Here is a 23,053-nt window from a genome sequence, read left to right on the forward strand (position 1 = left end):
TTAGTTTTCAGAGCAAACGAATCATCTGATTTAGAATCCTATCTTATCATAGTTCAAGCTCCTTAGCTTCTTTATTTCGAGTATGTTTGTTTGTTTCCGAATTTCGACCAAAGCAGCACGAGAGCTATCTGCGCTAGCCGCCCCTAATTTAGCAGTGTAAGACTAGAAAGAAGGCAGCTACACATCATCACCCACCGCCAACTCTTAGGCTACTCTTTTACCAACGAATAGTGGGATTGACTGTCACATTACAAGGACCCTACGGATGAAAGGGGAAGTATGTTTGTTGCGTCGGGATTTGGAAGCCGCGACCTTCGGATTACGAGTGGAGTGCCTTAACCACCTCGCCACACCGAGCTTCACTTCGTATATGTGCTGTACTTGGTATATAGTTGTTTTAATGTAAGTAAAATTTGTTGTGTTTTTGTTCTTAGATTCTGAAATATGGGACATATTTGAAAGTTTTTGACCATTGTACAATATACTTATTCTAAGAAGTCACAAGCGTTTCTAGGAGGTAAGGTGTGTTCTTGGTTAATACATATTTTAGAGCAAACAGGCATCTTCAGATGTTTGTAGAAGCGCCATTTGACTTTTTGTGCCACTTTTTGATTTCTGTTGTTGGAAATCACTGTGTGCATCTGATAATACCACAATAATACACAGTAATAAATAAATGTTTAAGTCATTATTCTTAAACAGGTTGGAGAAGAAAAACAAGAGCGCTTTATCTGAGAAAATATAAAAGTGAACTTTTGAGCTACAGCTCAAGGCGTTCGATAAAAAATAACAATTTTGAATTAAGCACAAAACTACACAATGGGCTATCTGTGCTCTCCCCACCACGGGTATCGAAACTCGGATTTTAGTGTGTAAGTCCGCAGACATACCGCTGAGCCACTGGGGGTGGAGCTAACAATTTTGTTATAAATCAAAAATAATTATGGAATAATGTACAAAACATGACTTTTAATGAGGTTCCTACGTCAATATTATGGAATAACGTACAAAACATGACTTTTAATGAGGTTCCTACGTCAATATTATGGAATAACGTACAAAACATGACTTTTAATGAGGTTCCTACGTCAATATTATGGAATAATGTACAAAACAAGACTTTCAATGAGGTGCCTACGTCAATATTCCTTTTAAGATATACGTGATGAGCTTTCACTGACTGATTCTCAGGCTGCCACATTTGTAACGAATGAGAATAAAAGTAAACATTGAGAAATGTTCAAAACATTTTTAATAGACAAAATCTTAAACGTAAATGAATTGGATCACATTTCTTGTCTCTGAATTGTAGCAGGACTTAAGAGAGCTGTTACAAGTTCAAACTACATATATATGTATATATATATATAGCTAATTTTGATTTAAAACCTTTCAGGCCTCAGCGATAAACATAAATGGTCAGTAACTTGTTGTTTATCTTTGCTCTGCTGGCAGAATTAAAGATTACTCATCAATAAAATTGGAAAGTTTCTTTGCTAGAGCTAACTTTATGAAATGTAACTAAGTTAACTGACGGAGTGTTACCGTTAGTAGTACAAGGTAAAAGGAAGGCATGACTAAGTACAAGTGTCAGGACATCCGGGAAGACCGTGAGTAACGCAAGCTGAAGGCAGGAGGAAACACAGCCGGAAAAATATTGTATAAAACGGTCGTACAGGCTGGATGACCTTGAATGTGGAAAACGACCAAGACTGCGACACATGTATCGAGATCCTGGAAAATAGTTGAGAAGATACAGGGATTATATAGTTCAACTGGTAAGTTTAAAATTTACTTAAAAAGAGAATGAATGTCCAGGATATTGTTTAAATTTAACAATGTTTACTACTGCGCAGAACGACTCCTTTTCAGAGTAGATATAGGATACTACAATACAGGCCAATTTTGCGTGAAGTGAAACAGGAATATCCCGAGAAAAGTCACTTTTACGAACGGGACGCCGAAAAGAATGGCCGGAGCATGCCCGGTGGAAACTGGAAGAAAAGAAAACACCTTAATTTTATTAAAGCATCTTGAAACAGGCTTGGCTGAGGGGAAGGCGATGGTGAGGTTGGATAAATCTGGTGTTACACTTTTTTGAGATCTGGTTCTTCTACGTCGTAGAGAAAATATTAAGAACAGAGTAATGGTAACTAGATATTCTCGTAGCACTCTGTATTGATAGTGTGGATGAAACTTGGAATCTACAGAAGAAGTCGGCAGGCTGTTCTTCAACCTGGAATCTCCAAGTATAGATTCTTTTATAATGTGGTAGATACAAACATTTATTGTCGAATATGTACAAAACTAGTACTTGAAATGTAGCTGAGAAGTTAGTTCTGAAAATTCGAATCAGAAATAAAAAGTGTATATATATATATATAGATATGGATAAAGTAGTCGTAAAGGAAAGAGAATTACATGGTTCAATCGGCTAAACGATGTTTCTTTTATGGCGGAGGGAGACCAAGTAAAAGTAACATGATGCGGTTACATAGCTAGAAGTAGAACTCTTCTTTGTTAACTAAGAGCGAATAAGAAAGAAGAACGGAAGAGTATAGAACTGTAAGGGTCAAAATAACTGGAGAAATTTCCTGGTTAACAGGACCTAAAAGGAAGTGGGAGGTGAAAATGTGTTATATAATGAAAGTAGCAGAAAATAATATGTTTTAATTTGAAAATAAAATAAAGTAAAAATGATGAATAACAAGCAAACAATGTAATTTACAAAGAAAAGAAAAAACTGAATATTTATATAAGAAATATTAATAAAGTGTAGTAGAAATAAATTATCAGTTAAAGCTGTTTAGAGGAGAGCTATATGGCGTCTGTAAACCTACATAATGTGACATTTCACACAGTCACAACACTTTACTTTCATTGACTGTTCACAGAACTACAATATTGATATTGTTTGTTTTTGAATTTCACTTAAAGTTACACAAGGGCTATCTGCGCTAGCCGTCCCTAAGTTAACAGTATAAACTAGATGGAAGTCAGCTCGTCATCACCACATACCGCCAACTCTTGAGCTACACTTTTACCAACGAATAGTGGAATGGATCGAACCATTATAACACTCCCACGACTGAAAGGACGAGCATATTTGGTGTGAAGGGGAGAATATTTATATTGTGACTATAATACCCATCAAACGGAATATGACAGTATATAAGTTTCTTGTGACTATAATACCCATCAAACGGAATATGACAGTATATAAGTTTCTTGTGACTATAATACCCATCAAACGGAATATGACAGTATATAAGTTTCTTGTGACTATAATACCCATCAAACGGAATATGACAGTATATAAGTTTCTTGTGACTATAATACCCATCAAACGGAATATGACAGTATATAAGTTTCTTGTGACTATAATACCCATCAAACGGAAAATGACAGTATATAAGTTTCTTGTGACTATAATACCCATCAAACGGAATATGACAGTATATAAGTTTCTTGTGACTATAATACCCATCAAACGGAATATGACAGTATATAAGTTTCTTGTGACTATAATACCCATCAAACGGAATATGACAGTATATAAGTTTCTTGTGACTATAATACCCATCAAACGGAATATGACAGTATATAAGTTTCTTGTGACTATAATACCCATCAAACGGAATATGACAGTATATAAGTTTCTTGTGACTATAATACCCATCAAACGGAATATGACAGTATATAAGTTTCTTGTGACTATAATACCCATCAAACGGAATATGACAGTATATAAGTTTCTTGTGACTATAATACCCATCAAACGGAATATGACAGTATATAAGTTTCTTGTGACTATAATACCCATCAAACGGAATATGACAGTATATAAGTTTCTTGTGACTATAATACCCATCAAACGGAATATGACAGTATATAAGTTTCTTCAGCTTGTGGGTTTCAGTATGCTATACAAATATTAATTGAACTAGTTTTCTATTCGTCAGTCAGTTTTATCTTTTAATAATTCTGTTACTTAATAATTCCTGATAACAGAAATATTCCCACTGCTTTCTTACGAACATTTTCTCTTCTCTGTGTATCACAGGCACCATTAAGTATAATAATATGGAGCTTATAGCTATGTATGGCTGGGTATCGGTACGTGGTTCAGTGTGTTTTGACTGTGAATTCTAGGATTTATGATACGTGTACCACTCCTGAGAAAACTCACTCTGCACTTTGTGTTCTGGGGACGCTATAAAAGCGAATGTTGGATTCAACTACTCGATCGAAGAGAGTAACCTAAAGCTTTAATTCACTCTGAAGTCGTTGACTATATAATGTAATATTACTTGTTTGGCTTACAGTTACCTACAGCATGATGCGTTGATTCTTGACTACTTATTAATATATGTGAGTAAAATAGATAATTATAGAAGAAACATTTATATATAATTTGAATATTACTGCCGGACCTACATAATAATGCTCCTCAAAAGCTATGGGAGTCACGCCATAGACTCTACTGCCTATAGGGATATTGTAGTTTCAAAGATGAGTCTCTGTTTGTATTTGAGTTTCTCGATTGCTCTCTGTGAAAAGTGCGTTAAGCAATTTGCAATTTCCACAAAATAAGAAAATATTTCTATTCTGGAATGGAATACCATATTTACATTTATACCATTAAAACAGGTGGCATCACCTCTGTTCATTAGGTCACAGAGGGGCCATCTACATTTTTATGCCAATGAATGTTTTACAAAAAAAAAAAAAAAGCTCGTAGAATCCGGATACTAAATCAATGGTCTATACATCAGGGCTTTACCACTCTCTCGTGTCCAAGGTAATTGCCAGATATGAGTGTTACTGAGCATGTGCAACAACTTTGACCTTCCTCTACGAAAGCATCCGAAAAAACAGTTACTAGAAACACCCTCATTCAAGTTTTTGTAGGAGTGAGATACAGTCCTACAGATGAAGATTTAAAATATTGTAAATACTATGTTTAACCGTCTTTCTGCGAAAGGCAAATACCCTAAATACCAATGATTTACCATTTGCACTTTGTTTCATGTTTAGTTATTTACTAAAGCAGTGTTGCTTCGGGGTGAGTGTCAATTTCATTTGTGGTAGACTACGTAATGTATTTTATACATATAGTATGACTAGTAACATTTATTTTATGAATAAAACATCAAGCATAAGTATGACAAACACTGTTTCATTCAATACTTGAAAGAGTAAAATTATAATTATAAAACTAAATATTATTTGTTTGTTTTGAATTTCGCGCAAAGCTACACGAGGACTATCTGCGCTATTCGTTTCTAATTTACTATTGATAAACTAGAAGGATGGCAGATAGTCAATACCGTCTATCCTCATCGATTGAGTTTCTCTTTTATTAAAGAATAGTGGAATATATTATTACTATATAACGCTCCCATGACGGAGATTCAAACTCGCGATCGCGACTTGCGAATCGAAGAACCTGAGCACCATGCATAAACAACAAAAACAGGCTTAAGTGATTTTCTTATGGATATGAATCATATGACAGTGAGTTTCAACATTTCATTACTTGCTTTTGTTTTTTTTTGTTTACTAAATTACATTTGTTTTAATATCACGTATTTAACCTGTTATTAATAATTTTATATTTTATTTATTTTGCAGACATATCCTCTTTGGTTTCCATGAATCACGACAAGCTTCCTAAACTACTGAAATATTCAAGACAGAACCGAAATACTTTCATTTTATCTTTTAGGAAAAAAACTATTGGTGTCAATGTTCCTAATAATTCTAACAAATGTAATAACGGAGGACTAATGCAAAAACGTTAACCCTAAGTGTCCATTCTGCTTCTAAAGAAGAAACAAAATAAATCAATGATAAATAAAACGAAAGAGAACTGTTATGAATAAGGATAAAGAAGCTATACAAGTGAAACTGTTAAATACAGACAAAACATTTTTATCTGACTCACTGGATTCGAAAGTTTGTTTGAATTGCAGTTCGTGGCCTCCTGATTCGGAATTTGAGTTTACACTGTTTAGCATTATCTCACTTATCTTTGGAATTTTTATGTTTATTGCCGACATTGGTTCAGACTTGTGGGTTTCCATATCTCATTATCATGACGGTAACGTATGGTACTCTAGTCTCTCGTTTTCCTTTGTCATCCTTCCTTCCCTCATGATGTGCGCATGTGCTGCCAAGTTTTACACACTTGACGTCCAGGAGGGTCGGTGGAAAAATCTCATAGTGACGATTTTCCAACTGGGACCCTTAATTGGGTAACTTAAATGATTTTACTTTCACTACGTGTAAGTTTTGTGTCAATACTCAGAATATGTTTCAGCTTTTTTATTAATTTTTAACGAAAAAATGTTCTAAATGTATTACAACACTGTGGAACACTCATTTTGTTGCATTTAAAAAAAGACCTTTCTGTAGTCAAATTGAGTGTGTTGATTTCAAATCTGAAGTCGGTTTTTGTCTGCAAGCTACAGATTTTATGCAATTTGACATTTTTATTTATTTTTTAATTTTTCGTTATTATAGGAATAGCTTATCAATTTGTTTGTGTATTTTATTCAGGTAGGAATTTGCGTTTGTAACTTTTGCGTTTGTACACTTCATCTGGACAATCTCGTTTAATGCTCCAGCAGTAGTCAGCCATCATACTTTTGTCCCAGCGCCCTTGGTAGCGTTCTTCCATGACCTTTAGGTCTTGGTGGAATCGTTCTCCTTGTTCGTCACTCACAGCCCCCAGGTTGTCAGGGAACTTATCAAGGTGGTTGTTCAAAAAATGAAGCTTGATGCTCATGTTGCACCCGAGATCACGAAAAGCGAGGAGCATTCTGTTCACAAGTTCACTGTAGTTCTCCGCCTTATTGTTTCCAAGGAAGTTCTGAACGACTGCCACAAAGGATAACCATGCTGCCTTTTCTAAAGCGGTCATCTTAGCAACAAACTGATCATCACGAATTAGGGTTCGAATCTGTGGGCCATCAAACACGCCTGCTTTGATCTTCTCAAATGATAACCCTGGTAAAGCTGTGATGATGTGTTGGAAACATTCACCTTCGGTTTCCAGTGCCTTGATAAATTGCTTCATCAAACCTAATTTGATGTGAAGAGGAGGAAAGATGATCTTATGTCTGCTTACAATTGGGTCTTGTATGATATTTGGCATGCCTGCTTCAAGGGTGTCACGAATAGGCCAGTCCTTCTGGACCCAATGTCTGTCTCGTGCTCGGCTGTCCCACATACAAAGGAAACATGGAAACTTGGTGAAACCTTTCTGTTGTCCAAGAAGAAAGTTGACCATCTTTAAGTCTACACAAATGATCCAATTGTGCTCATGATATTTTAATAAGTCCATGACCATTCTCATATCATCATAGTCTTCCCGCAAATGCACTGAGTGACCGACAGGTACTGCTCATAAACATTCCCATTATGTAAAAGAACACACTTTAGACTGTGTTTTGAACTGTCTAAAAAGAGTCTCCATTCAGCAGGACTATAGTAAGGTACACCCAGTTCTTTGAGAAGCCCTTGGATGTCATGGCAGTAAACAAACTGTGTGTCTTCTGAAAAGAAGGTCACTAAAAGCTGGTCACGCTTTCTGAAATATGATACTTTAACAGAGTGATCAACAAGATTTCTGCCTTGTAATCTTGATGCCAAAAGCTCTGCTGCTTTCTTTGAAAGACCTAAATCTCCCACTAAATCATTCAGTTCAGCCTGGGGAAGAGGCTTGGGGACGGGGAAAGGTTCAGTGTCTGAAGAACAGTTCTCCGATTGTGTACACTTTTCTGACAATTCACTGTCACAACTGACTTGTTCGCTTGTATCATGTCCAATGTCTTTATCGTCCAATGAAGGCAAGCCTTTGAAAACTGGAACAGGAACTTCTTCAGAGTGCGGAGCAGGCCGAATAGCTGAGGAAATGTTCGGATACGTAATCTTATGTCGGTTTTTCTTCCCAACACCCGTAGTGTTTACCATGCAGAAATAACAGTCAGTTACATGGTTGGTTTTGTTTGTTTGTTTGTTTTGGAATTTCGCACAAAGCTACTCGAGGGCTATCTGTGCTAGCCATCCCTAATTTAGCAGTGTAAGACTAGAGGGAAGGCAGCTAGTCAACACCACCCACCGCCAACTCTTGGGCTACTCTTTTACCAACGAATAGTGGGATTGACCGTCACATTATAACGCCCCACGGCTGGGAGGGCGAGCATGTTTGGCGCGATGCGGGCGCGAACCCGCGACCCTCGGATTACGAGTCGCACGCCTTACGCGCTAGGCCATGCCAGGCCCTACATGGTTGGTGGGTTCGCGCCAAATCATTGGAACACCAAAAGACAGACCATTGCGTTTTCCTTTGGTCCAGTCTCGAAGCATTTCCTCACAATTGTGGCACACAACATGAGGAGCCCATTGCTTGTCTTGATCACCAAGATGAACTTCAAAATATGCCTTGTAGGCACGCTTGACGAACGAGGATATGTTACGTCTCTGAAGATTGAGTGTGTAGCATCCACATATGTAGCAGAAGGCATCAGGCTTGTTTCTGCAATGATATCTATTTTTGGAAGCCATGTTTGATCTGAAACAAAAGAAGAATGATCAAAATATTAGAAGCTATCTATATATATGGACGTGAAAATGCTTATACATGGTTTACGCAAGTTCACATTTGTACAATTTCATTAACCTCAAATTGCATACAAACTAGAGCTTGTAGAGAAAAACTAATTTCAGATTTGAAATCAGCGCCTAAAACTCCTTCAGAATCAGTTAAAATATCCAATGCAACTCAAAGTTACTGAAAAATGTTCCCCAGTGTAATTAGTATATAAATTAATATCATACAGACATTTTTATTTGTTGTTAATATTATTGCCAAGTAATATTTATTCTCAACAGAAATAATATAAGAAACTATAAAAAAAATTAATATGTCATGTAAAGTTTATACATATGATATTCTCAAGTGAAACGGATCATGAGGAAAGTTAAAAATTTGTTTGTTTTTTCGAATTTCTCGCAAAGCTAGGCGAGGGCTATCTGTGCTAGCCTTCCCTAATTTAACAATGTAAGACAAGAGGGAAGGCAACTGTCATCACTATTCTTAGACTACTCATTCACCAACAAACGGTGGGATTGACCGTAACATAACAAGTGATCGTCCTAAAATGTTTTGAATACTAAATTGGAAAGTATATTTTTGTTGGGAGCCTGTTTTTGTTTAATGACATCAAATTTTACTTGATGAATAAACGTTGATATAATCAACATCAATGCTATATACACAAACAATAACATTTAGGGTAAGTCACTTAAGTCACCTAAATACGTCACTGGGTAAAAAAATAAACTAAATTTCTCTCGACCTATAAATAATTTTGGTGACGTATTTGAGTTAGCTACTGTGGATTGTCGCGGAAGTATAGATGTGTCAGGTGACGAGATTTCTAGTGTTTCTTCTTGGTAAAGTTGCATAATAATCTTGAAGAACACTCGACAGATACATTATAAATTACATCTTGGAAATATTGGCAAGTCTTAATTACTGCCGGATCTGAGGACTGGGATCTGATTTGGAATTTATCGGTTAATCAAAAGACAGAAATATTAACATGTTACATCTGTTCCGGTTGCATTTGGGATTGATGTTTGACTGACACAGTGAAAAATATTGAAATCCATTCCACTGAAAACGCATACCAACCATCAATAGGGATTACAGTTCATTTATTTTTATTCTAGAAATGAAGTACTTAACAGATGAGGCTGTTCTAAACAAGCAATTGAAGGAAATAATAAACAAGTGATTTTAATTTCGAAGAAGACAAGTACATCTGTGAAGAGCGTTAGGGATTTATTATATTTTATGTGTGTGATTTACGAACAGAAATTACATAGATAGATTGATAGTTGTAATATAATTATATATTAATATTACTTTGTATTGAAGATATGTTTGAATTTGAAATTCACTTGTTTCGTTTAAGACGGAAATTGTGTTTTTATTAAATTTCATGCAAAGCCACACGAATGCTACCTGCGCTATCCGTCCCTAATTTAGCAGTGTAAGACAATAAGGAAGGCAGCTAGTCATTACTACTCACCACTAACTCTTGGGCTACTCTTTTAGTTGGAGCCCAAACAATAACATTTGGGGCTTGTAACACCCCCACGAATCAAAGGGCAAGCATGTTTGGTGAGACGGAAATTTTAACCCGCGACCCTCAGATTACCAGACAGAAATAATCCATTACTCGAAATTTACATCTCTAAAGGAAAATCACAGCATGTAATTAATAAAATATACTTATTTTAGTACAAAAGGTTGTTGTTTCAACTGCATATATTTAAGGTAAGAAAGCTATTTAATGTTCTAAAAGTAAGCTAAATTTTCAAACTCTTAAGATAATTATTATTTTGTGCTCTTTAAACTATGAAGAAGAATGAATCCCTTAGTTGTTATTTATCATTGGTACACATGGCTTAAGTTTTAGTAAGTTATTTTATATTTATTTAAGTGTGTGTTTTCTTATAGCAAAGCCACATTGGGGTATCTGCTGATTCCCCCGAGGGTAATCGAACCCCTGATTTTAGCCTTGTAAGTCCGATTTATCTCTGTATCAGCATGGGGAATTTATTTAAGGAAAAAAATGTATCAAAGTAAATTTAAAATAAAAGTTGTCAGAGCAGGACGAGCTTATATAGTTTTTACTGATATTTACAAACAGGTTTTATAGTGTTCTGAAGGCTGGACTGAGTATGAGAAAAGCTAAGAATCGTGAAGAAAAGCTTGAATTTTACAACGCTTATGCAACAGCCGAATTGAGTACTTCCAGATCAAGAGTGATTGAAGGGTTTATAGAGTCCTGCCCACAGTTAGTTTTCCAGCTTTATATTGTTGCTACAGACTACCAGCGACATACTAGAAGCTACTATACAGGTAGGAGAACACATTATACTCAATTAATATGAAAGAATAAAAAATATTCATTCGCTATCGAAGATCGCTATTCAGTCACCTTCCTATCTTCAATATATTCTTTTCAGCTCAGGGAAAATTCTGCAGGCTTATTATGCTAAAAAATCTGGTTTCTGAACAGCATATAGTTCATTGCCTAAATACCGACAAGGTGAAGGTTCTAGAGTCTCGCGTGATTTGTATCAAAAGCAACTAGCCTAGAGCCGGAAGTTATATTATTGGACAGCGACAGCCGATGTGCTATAGGCCTAGGAAGCTATAATTGTAGTTAACATCTATTTATTCGACAAATATATAATTGGACCAGAAAAGGATAAAGATTTCGATCATTACAAACTGTTCAACTTCAGTGAATTACATCGGATTAAATATCTTTATCCGTACCCGATGTGAGACTAATCACGAAATGACAGTTAGCGAGTTTAAGCGTGGGGTGACCTGGATTGTCAATAGAATATTTAGTTCTGGATCGGTTATAAGAGTCAGTGTTGCCTGTAAGTTAGCGAAACTCTTGTATATAAACTAATTTGTAATAACTTCAAGTAATAAGTTATTTTAAATTATATTGTAATTTTAAGCTTGTATATTAAAATGTATTTGTGTTAAAAAATGAAACGTGTGTGTACCGTTCTTGTTGGAAAATAACATAAATTTAAAACATATTAACTCTTAATTAACTACTAAGCTCAGATACCAAACTGGTTATTTGAGGTAGTAACACGTTAACAGATATAAAATAATAAATTGGAGATTCGTCCAAAATAAATTATAGCACGTAACAAATTTTTGAAATGAAATTTGAACGTTTAATAACTAAGCAAAAATTATATCTTTAGGGCAAAAGTTTACGACTTGAATGATTTTCTTTACATGTGTTTTATTATTCCTTCTATGTTTCTCAATTGGTAATGAGTTAAATTTGCCTTCGTGCTTTTTTTGGTTTTTTATGGGTTAAATTCAATAGTAATGATTACGTTCAGAAGATATAATACTACGATTATAAAGACAGATCATAAAGCTTTGGAGTGAAAATTTGTAACTCCTGATAAATAACAAAAATAACGAAGCTCATATTGAGCTTGGTTTGTCTTCAGTATTTACAATTAACATGCTATATGTTGTAGGTGATTAGATTTAATATTACACAATTATGTGGCTGTTTTACTACTTAATTATCATAGGGCTGTTATTAGATTAATCTTAAGGTTGTTTCTGTTTCTTTAGTCGTGGCTCAAGGCATCTCAATACCTCTGTCCTTGTTGTCTCTATCCTTGACACTGATGACAAGAGAGAAAGTTCACCAGCGAGGAGAAAAGAATGTTTTTACTATTGGAGCTCGTTGTCTCTTTATAACTCAGTATTTTTTCATGATATCAGCGAGAGTTATATCAGTGGCGCTGCTTGCTTCTTTCTCAACTATCGTAGTAGGATTGATATGTACTATTCACGGATTAGTGTCTGCATTGTACATGTACTGGTTAATAGGAAGGAGTCCAATGAGAGATGCACCAGAAAGTAGGTAGGTGTAAACAACTTTTAGTTAACAATATTACAAGTTCGAGGATTATTAATATTAAAATATGGGTAATAAATGGATAAATAAAATAAATGATTGCATAAATAATTAATAATTAAACATCTAACTAAACGTACATGACACTGAAAAGTAGAAGCAAGCATTTTACACGTTTATGATACAGTCAACAATAAACGTTTTAATAAATTTTTGATGGCACGGTGCAATTGGACTTTGTCTTAGCGTATAATGTTTTCTAGAGTCATACTATTTGAATTGTAATGCACTGTCGTGAAAAAGAAACCATAGGAGTCATAGAGTGATTAACACAATGGTTTTATCTAATCTCGCAAATAACACTTTTAATTTATTTTATGGGACACTAAGTCAACGCTATAATCAATCAGAAAATGTCTGTTAGGCTTGGGGGTAATTGGACATATTCCTTCGTGACGTCTTCTGTTATAAACAACTTGTATCAAATGTGACTTGTTGATTTAATTAAAACCTAACACAAAATACACTCAGTTTAAAGACACTCATGTTCTATGAATTGTAATTAGCGCTATATTGTCAATGGAAATTAGATCATTAAATGATGCTGCAGGTAATGTAGTAATATTAATATTTTAATGGTACGAAATTTACTGGAGTTAAAGTAACTTGTACATCGTTCATTAGTTTATGTAGATGGTAAAATGTCTAACAACTTTGTTTATTCACCTATCACAGTAATATGGACGTGTAGTAATAAGTTGAAACTAAAAAACAATATGGTGGTCTCATTTACACCACTCAAATTAGTATATTTTAGAACGAGTATGTTGTTTTCAGTTAATAATTAGAGATTCGTTAATTTACAATTCTTATGGCCATGTGGTTAAGATACACGAATTGTAATCCGAGGGGAGCGGGTTCGAATCTCAATCACATCAAACATGCTCGTTCTTTCAGCCGTGTGAGCATTATAATATAACGGTCGATCCCACTATTCGTTCATAAAAGAGTAGCTCAAGAGTTGGCGGTGGATGAACATGACTAGCTGAAATCACTCTAGTCTTACACTGCTAAATTAAGGTCTGCTAGCGCAGGTAGCCCTCGTATAGCTTTGTGCGAAAGTCCAAGCAAACCAAATAGTTCCTTTCCTTTATTTCAGTGAATATTATATAATACCGAAATATTTTAGCCATAATTCCCAGTGTGTGGATTTCGCACAAACATCTGAAAAAAGAAATATATCGTGTGGAATAAAATTTTCACTTTTGGTCATATCTTTTTACAGATACAGAAAAACAATCGCTGTGTATATTGGTTTAATTTACATTTTCACTTACTTTCGAACGTACGCACGGACACCGCCTTCTGCGACGGAAGTTTGTGTGTATTATGTGGTAACAGCGATAGAAAGCACTTTCATGATCGCCCTCTGGTATGCTCTTGGGGAAAGAGATGGTTGGTTCAGAATTCCTGCTCTCATTAACCATTTCGTCTCGTATCTGCTGGGTTTCATCTTGATGGTAAGTTGTTTATTTATTGTCAAACTACATAAATCTGTACATTAATTTAGGTTTAAGTAATAATGTTACATCATTTAAAAATGGTTAAAGCTTCTGTTATTATCTAGAATAGAATTATGATTTTTACAAACGTGTAATTGCAAGGAAACAGAGTATTTAGAATAGTGAATGGGGCAAGCCAGGGATGGTCAGATGGTTAAGACACTCGACTCGTAATCCGAGAGCCGCGGGTTCGAATCTCCTTCACACCAAAGATGCTCGTCCTTTCAGCCGTTATGACGTTATAATGAGTCCGTCAATCACACTATTCGTTAGCAAAATAGTAGCCTAAGAGTTGGCGGTGGGTTGTGATTACTAGCTGCCTTCCCTCTAGTCCTACACTGCTAAATTATGGACGGCTAGGGTAGATAGCCCTCGTGTAGCTTTGGGCATAATTCAAAACAAATCGTATTATAATATTTCAAATCTTGATGTTCTATGACAAGTTAAGTGTTTCATACGGTAATGTACTAGTCGGTTGGAACAGCTACGGCGTAATTAGTTAAATGTCTCGAGTCTCTCTTTTCATAAGCAGCTCCCTTCCTTTTCGAAATATATTTCAGACTGTCTTCTTTTATAAAATGCCAGTCTTTAGATACGAGTTTTAAACATTCCTAATATTAGATCTTTTAAGTTTCTTTACGTGGTTTAAACTTTCTTATTGTGACCTACCCCCAGTAGTTATTCCAGATATTCCTGTTGTAAAGTGTTACTAGCCTATTGTAAAATGCTTTAAGTCGTCATTTGTAAGACAACAAGTCTTTGACGTGGTATTTTAATTCCTAATCTTGTATGATAATTTTACAAATTGTGGAGCTTATACGAGTGATTTTCGTATGTGAGAACTCATATAATGATTCACATATATGGGCAGAAAGAGAGAAGATATCTTATAGTTTACCTAACCTCAATAAAGTGAACATTCTTAAGCGAAGAATCGTAAAGTAGAGTAAGTTAATTACATTTTCGTTACGTTTCAAGAAATTACTTTTATATTGTATTGAAATTAAAATATATCAAGTTAAAATTCCATGAAAGTAAAAATAAAGAAACTCGGTTTGATGTCATTTTAACGTGATATGTTGTTCAACTGAATGTCTTGAAATGTCTTGACTTTTGAATGTCTTGTGAGTCTGCTTCACTTGAATGTAACGAAACAATTTTTCCACTATCGTGTTTTGTTGTTGTTTTTTTTATTTGTTAAATTCACGCATAAGCCTACCTTCGTGAGCAATATTTTAACAGAAACTCCGAAACTAATTTATATTTGAGTATAAATTTACATGCAGAATTTTCTTGTTAAGAGATCCCAAAAACCACGTCTAATGACTAAATGATTACCTGGATAACTGAAAAACAGACGTATTAACTTTCACTGTCTAACATTCTCTGATCTCATTAACTAACATAACTTATTTATCTGGCATTTTCATGTTGTACTTGTTATATACTTTTTACAACAATCAAGAAGTTTCAGATTTCATAGAGACCTGAACTATCAAGAAACCATCAATCACTACTCATGTAAAAACGATAATATCCCTTCAATGAAGAGAACAAAATTAGAATAATAAAAATATAGCTCACAGCATAAAATTCCATAGTTAGAATTAGTTATCATTTACAAGTAACTAAGCAACGCTTCCGAATCAAGTTTTATAGCCACTATATTATTTATTACACGTGTTTAGCAAAGTATAACGAAAATTATTATAATAAAACAAAATCTCTGATGTCTTTTTCATTGTATTTAGTTTATCCAGTAACTAATTGTTTGGTGGTTTTCGTTTCTGAGGCTCACGGTATGAGTATCACGTGATCTCTTGTCGTCACATGCTTTTCTGTCATGGAGGAAGTTCTCCCTAGTCATATGATCAATCACCTGGTAGTGGTTTCGACTAAAAAAAATTGCACTACATATACAGTCCTACTAATCCACTATAAATATTATATAAGCAAGTCAAATAATTTTTAGTATTCATCAGCTGTAAGAATTTTTTATTAGCAAACTTTTTATAAGATTAAAAGTAGCTTACCAGTTGATCGCAATTGATTTCTTTCCAGTTTCAGTCAATGAATGGGTAAGCTCTCTCTATTACGAAGGGTATGCTCATTGTTCACTCTTTCTTAGACCTTAAATTTATTGGAATGAATAATTTCGCCACATAGCTCTGGTTACACTGGTTGAAAAAAACTGTTATCCTTTCATATTTGAAATGAGTTTCGAAACTTACTTTTGCTTGTGGCAAGACCTCCTACCTTGCAAAATTTTTACGTTGACACTAACAATCGTTATCATAATTTTAGTACCTTTAGCAACTTAAACAAATAATACGAATTTTTTCCATGCTGAATAATGGGACGATGGAAAAATAATAGCTCTTGCCTTAATACAAGCAGAATACAAACAGAGGACCAGTTTAGATTCATGCAGCCAGATTTAAACAACTTTAGTGCTTTCATTCTTAGCAGTTCAGACAAATTCTGGCTGTTTACACATCTACATTTATATTTGTTTGTTAAAGAGAATAACGCCCAATAGCCGAGTACCCACGACAATGACACGAAGGCATCTGCTCCAACTGCAGAGGATAGTGTATCACCTCTTATAAAAGTTTCCCGAAATACCAGCAGGTATTTGAGATAGCCCAAACTCTCAGACCGTCAGATCAGGAAGTCTCAACTCTAAAAATCCACGAATCATTTGCTTAGTATCCATGAATGTATCAGGAGTAACGAGCTACCAGCTAAAGTCCAGAGCGTACCAACAACAGGATATATCAGACCCTCCAATACTGACGCTAACATTGCCAGACTGGAATCAAGTTTCTCTGCACTCCAAAATGCATCATCAGCTTACACAACGAATCTACACTTGTGCAAGCAAGAAATAATAACGTCGGATTACATCATTGGTAATGTTAGAAATTTATAAGTTTCCTGGTCAAAATTTAAAGCTTTCCGATTAATAGACGTTAATGACAATTATAGATCCCTATGCCTATAGCATTCTGACTGTAGCTCTTATCTTGTCTTGGCGCGATACACTTATAAAAATCACACGAGTTTGTAGAACTTTCGACAATATTCTCACGCGCTTTCGTCAAACAAATATTATTGATTCCTAGAAGTTTCAAGAATTCTCTAAAAGTTTCGAGAATAAGTGCGACTTGCGCATTACACAGTCAAGAATATACATCACAAGCAAAATAGAAAACTATACAGAAACAAGTTTAGGTACTACAACATAAGTATAACAGTAAATCTGTTTCACACAAAAACTTCTCGCTACTAGAATGCCTCGGGAGTGATTACAACCTAATCTCCTTCGATCTGAACATTAACCCAATTATATAAACTTTGCTACTACTCTGAAGTTAGCCACATACACGGTATTGCCTAACATTAAAAACTCAATGACAAAGATATATACGCTACAGAATGCTCGTGCTCAGTATCTCCAGGTTTCGAAAGTACAGTCCTGACGCGATAGAAAAATCAAAATATTAACAACTTGAAGCTAACCTCAGAAGGTTTTAACTTATTATAAGACCAAAGGACGTGCAGATAGTTCATGCAAACAAAAAATATGAACCCTTAATCAAAAGTAAAAATATTGGCATTAAAAACAAATTATAGCTCAATGAGAAAATAACTGGCTTTGTTTTTTGGCAAACAATACACAACAACAGGTACAATCTACCAATTTTTGGTGGGACTTCAAATAGGTTGCTAAAACACATGAACTTCAAATCTAAAGTAAGTGTGTTTCTCATAGCAAAGCCACATTCGGTTTTCTGTTAACCCCTGATTTTAGCGTTCGTATGTCCGTAGACTAACCACTGTTCCAAGGGGGGGGCACTTAAAACTACATCAATAACGCTGTAGTAACATAGAAAGATAAAGACAAATCATTTAGTCAAGGGCTAAACACACATGTACAAAAACAGCAGCATAAAGTCTGACACGTAATCAGTTACATTAAGTATAACTAAACAAGTAACGAAAGCTGACATGAACGTTAATATCAGAAACCGAAACAAACTTTGAAAACTTACATCATATGTCTTCACCACACAGCGCTGTTTTAAAACTTATTAATAGAGTAGCGATATCTTCTATCAACGTGGAATTCTGCACTAATAAACATTATCCCAAAGGATGATAATAACACCAGCGACATAAAAGTTAATAAAAGGTAAACTGTTGGAAAAATGCTACAAGATTTTTTATCATCTCGAATCTGACAATCTGTTAAAAAACTACGTCAAACATCAGACTGAGACAATCAGTTCACAAGGGCTTCAACCTCAGTAACAAACAGTATACGTGTTTCTGGATGTTAAGAAAGCATTTGATGTACTTTGGCACAATGGCCTTCGCTACAAGTTATCTAATTATAACATACCAGCTTCAGTAACTTGACGGATTTCAAACTTTTTAAATAATAGGATCTATTGTATATACACTCGCTTCCAACGACTTTACAGATAAAGGTTCTTTTTCCTCTACTCAAAACATTTCCAAAGTTAGTAGTGCTGGTTAATGGATACTTGTTAGTTTTGACACTGAATCTTTATTCACAAAATATCCAATTGAAGGAAGAATATACATAATTTTGTAGAAAACTAAATTTCAATGAAGCTGACTGACTTGAGAAATTAAAAAGAAATAAATATATTAAATATGTTTTTCTTATATTAAGCATAGAAAATTAGAACATTTTTTTACTGGTTTGTAATTATATTATACTGTACTAATGGGATTATATGTTATGTTATTTTTCAGAGTTTGTACTTCACCTGTTTCGAGAAAGGTTCCAATAGATTTTTCTTTCAAAGACTAAAAACAGTAAATGAAAATCTCTGCTGATGAGAGCCAGAATTTCAAATTATTTATCTGAAAAATATCATATGTAGAACTGCGACTCGTTATAACAATAATTATTTACTATTTCAATGACTAACTGATTATAAATGCTCACTACAGAATGGAGTGGAACACAAACCCAACCTCAAGGTGTTTCTTAAATATTTTATTCTCTTTTAATAGATCAAATAAAAACAATGGTCAATCCTTCCCTGGTTTTGTGCATTAAATAGATCAAATAAAAACAATGGTCAATTCTTCCCTGGTTTTGTGCATTAAATAGATCAAATAGAAACAATGGTCAATTCTTCCCTGGTTTTGTGCATTAAATAGATCAAATAAAAACAATGGTCAATTTTTCCCTGGTTTTGTGCAGGAAAGAAGTTATTCGATATTTTAGTAGCTGTGTTACGTTGAACACTAAGTAAATTTCATTTCAAGAGTATTCTTATAGAAACGTTATATGTTTGCCTATTAACGCCTATATTGTACTTAGAATTTTGTGTGTGTGTATTTTCAAAAATCACCTCTTATAACACACCTTATGTTAAAATTTTTTTGATACCACGTTTAAACATTTCTGGTATCCACGATAAACAAATGAATCTAGGTCTTCATGTGTAACGTTTTTTATCTTTAAAATGGAAGTCAAGGATCGGTAAACCATTTTCTTTTCTTTATTCTTGTGAAAGGGATTTGTTAAAAGGTGATCCAAAAGATTTACTCTCAGAAAGCAATAAAAATGTAAGATTAAATATTTTTAAAATGTTCTCTGAGTAATTTTTATTTCAATGTTTTTAGTACCCACAAACAGACAGGCTGTAATTCCTGTTCGTTCGTAATTACAATTAACATTTTATTTATAAACATTTATGTTGGATGTGACAGAAGTTTTTTATTCCAAATCCAGTTATAATTGAAGCACAGAAGTTACTTTAATGACTGCTTGCGCAAATTAAAAGTATTTATTAAAATGCATGATTTTCATACACAATAAATATTACAATCTACCTTCGAAAGAAATATATCAAATGATATCTGTTGCATATAGTCAATATATACTTGGAAAGTTTCTGGGTGAGAAAATTATTTTGTTTCCTTACAAGTTACTTGATCGTTTACTTGAAACAAGTAATTTGAAATGGTCAAGGGTATGATTGTGTCAGGCCACTGGTTTATCTGTGTTACAATTTATTATATCTCTAGGAAGTTCTTTCGTATTTTCAACAACAACTACGTGTTATTTTCTACCCAGGTTCTACCACTACGTGTTATTTTCTCCCCAGTTTCTACCACTACGTGTTATTTTCTCCCCAGGTTCTATCACCACGCGTTATTTTCTCCCCAGTTTCTACCACTACGCGTTGTTTTTTCCCCAGGTTCTACCACTACGTGTTATTTTCTCCCCAGGTTATACCACTACGTGTTATTTTCTCCCCAGGTTATACCACTACGCGTTATTTTCTCCCCAGGTTCTACCACTACGTGTTATTTTCTACCCAGGTTCTACCACTACGTGTTATTTTCTCCCCAGGTTATACCACTACGTGTTATTTTCTCCCCAGGTTATACCACTACGCGTTATTTTCTCCCCAGGTTCTACCACTACGTTATTTCTCCCCAGGTTCTACCACTACGCGTTATTTTCTCCCCAGGTTCTACCACTACGTGTTATTTTCTCCCCAGGTTCTACCACTACGCGTTATTTTCTCCCCAGGTTCTACCACTACGTGTTATTTTCTCCCCAGGTTCTACCACTACGCGTTATTTTCTCCCCAGGTTCTACCACTACGTGTTATTTTCTCCCCAGGTTCTACCACTACGTGCTAGTTTCTCCCCAGGTTCTATCACCACGCGTTATTTTCTCCCCAGTTTCTACCACTACGCGTTGTTTTTTCCCCAGGTTCTACCACTACGTGTTATTTTCTCCCCAGGTTATACCACTACGTGTTATTTTCTCCCCAGGTTATACCACTACGTGCTAGTTTCTCCCCAGGTTCTACCACTACGTGTTATTTTCTCCCCAGGTTCTACCACTACGTGTTAGTTTCTCCCCAGGTTATACCACTACGCGTTATTTTCTCCCCAGGTTCTACCACTACGCGTTAGTTTCTCTCCAGGTTCTACCACTACGTGTTATTTTCTCCCCAGGTTCTACCACTACGTGTTAGTTTATCTCCAGGTTCTACCACTACGTGTTATTTTCTCCCCAGGTTCTACCACTACGCGTTATTTTCTCCCCAGTTTCTACCACTACGTGTTGTTTTCTCCCCAGGTTATACCACTACGTGTTATTTTCTCCCCAGGTTCTACCACTACGTGTTATTTTCTCCCCAGTTTCTACCACTACGTGTTGTTTTCTCCCCAGGTTATACCACTACGTGTTATTTTCTCCCCAGGTTCTACCACTACGCGTTATTTTCTCCCCAGGTTCTACCACTACGTGTTATTTTCTCCCCAGGTTCTACCACTACGTGTTATTTTCTCCCCAGGTTCTACTTGCTTATTAACTCCAGAGATATCACGGCATAGTCACTAGAATAAGATGGTTGTTCTCACATTATTGGAGAAATTTATCTGTATGGTAACCTTTGTGATGAAGGGCGTGTGGTTAAATAAGATATAACAGCGAATTTGACCTTTTTTAAAAAGGTTTCGTTACCCAATATATTTATTTTCCGTTAACATCAAAGTGTAGTTAGCAATACACCAATTCTAATGGCCGAAACCTGTAGGTTGTTATATTTTACCCGTATATTATGCTTTTTACTGTAGCTATTTGAATTATACTGTAATAAATATGTTTTATAATAAAACATTAAGCCTCCAGGTTATTACTTGTACCTTGTACATAATTTTACTAGAAGTGAATAGATAGTGGATGTTGGTTATTCATACTGTTGGGCAGTAAAGCTGTTATCAGTAGAGACGTTATTAACGGCCTTATTTTTTTAGTAACGTCCAAGGTGAAGACGCCACCTATCAAATTTGTTAACGCTTTAGATGACGTCAGTAAACGTTTTAGTTAAAACAACACGTTATTCATTACTTGTCCATTTTTAAATTCAGTAATATTATAGTCGTGTAACATACATAAAAAATAACTAAAAACAAATAAAAGTTAAAATTATCTGATTAAAACCATAACAGTAATTAATAAACTAAAAACATACTAAATATAATATACCTTTTATATAGAAGTAATATTAAAACAACAGCAGAGGACTGAAGAATTGCACATGTATTCCTGTTGAAACATGATTTATCCTGTTGAAACATGTTTTAGTTCAGTTATGAATTCATAAACTTGGATTGAGGGTCGTCACGGTAATCGTTGTGTATTTTCTGTCAGTTGTGTGTTTGCCATCAGAGTGGAAGGTTACACGTAGCTCACGAAAATGGCAGCATGTCCAGCGAAACATCTCGTAATATGTGGCCATATTTCAAGGAACACTTTAAGTAGCGAAACATCTCGTAATATGTGGCCATATCTCAAGGAACACTTTAAGTAGCGAAACATCTCGTAATATGTGGCCATATCTCAAGGAACACTTTAAGTAGCGAAACATCTCGTAATATGTGGCCATATCTCAAGGAACACTTTAAGTAGCGAAACATCTCGTAATATGTGGCCATATCTCAAGGAACACTTTAAGTAACGAAACATCTCGTAATATGTGGCCATATCTCAAGGAACACTTTAAGTAACGAAACATCTCGTAATATGTGGCCATATCTCAAGGAACACTTTAAGTAGCGAAACATCTCGTAATATGTGGCCATATCTCAAGGAACACTTTAAGTAGCGAAACATCTCGTAATATGTGGCCATATCTCAAGGAACACTTTAAGTAGCGAAACATCTCGTAATATGTGGCCATATCTCAAGGAACACTTTAAGTAGCGAAACATCTCGTAATATGTGGCCATATCTCAAGGAACACTTTAAGTAACGAAACATCTCGTAATATGTGGCCATATCTCAAGGAACACTTTAAGTAGCGAAACATCTCGTAATATGTGGCCATATCTCAAGGAACACTTTAAGTAGCGAAACATCTCGTAATATGTGGCCATATCTCAAGGAACACTTTAAGTAGCGAAACATCTCGTAATATGTGGCCATATCTCAAG

The 23,053-nt window shown here is 35.0% G+C and overlaps 1 protein-coding gene across 14 annotated transcripts; it reads left to right on the top strand.

Annotated features, from left to right (window-relative positions):
- The first annotated feature begins 1,618 nt into the window (after positions 1-1,618).
- On the top strand, positions 1,619-21,735 carry LOC143252098 (XK-related protein 4-like). Of its 14 annotated transcripts, XM_076503721.1 has the most exons (9): positions 1,619-1,778; positions 5,635-6,257; positions 10,728-10,939; positions 12,203-12,497; positions 13,777-14,011; positions 18,839-20,484; positions 20,544-20,884; positions 20,978-21,008; positions 21,133-21,735. In XM_076503721.1, exons 2-6 carry the CDS (start codon positions 5,878-5,880, stop codon positions 18,920-18,922), a joined length of 1,206 nt encoding a protein of 401 aa, XP_076359836.1. In that variant the 5' UTR covers positions 1,619-1,778; positions 5,635-5,877; the 3' UTR covers positions 18,923-20,484; positions 20,544-20,884; positions 20,978-21,008; positions 21,133-21,735. The 14 variants fall into 14 exon arrangements, with proteins under 14 accessions (XP_076359836.1, XP_076359834.1, XP_076359833.1 ...); XM_076503719.1 differs by having other exon boundaries at positions 20,544-21,008; XM_076503718.1 differs by having other exon boundaries at positions 20,544-20,822; positions 20,916-21,735.
- The last annotated feature ends 1,318 nt before the right edge of the window (positions 21,736-23,053 follow it).

This window comes from Tachypleus tridentatus, chromosome 6 (genome assembly GCF_004210375.1).
Source record: "Tachypleus tridentatus isolate NWPU-2018 chromosome 6, ASM421037v1, whole genome shotgun sequence".
In the NCBI taxonomy this organism is placed as follows: Eukaryota; Metazoa; Arthropoda; class Merostomata; order Xiphosura; family Limulidae; genus Tachypleus; species Tachypleus tridentatus.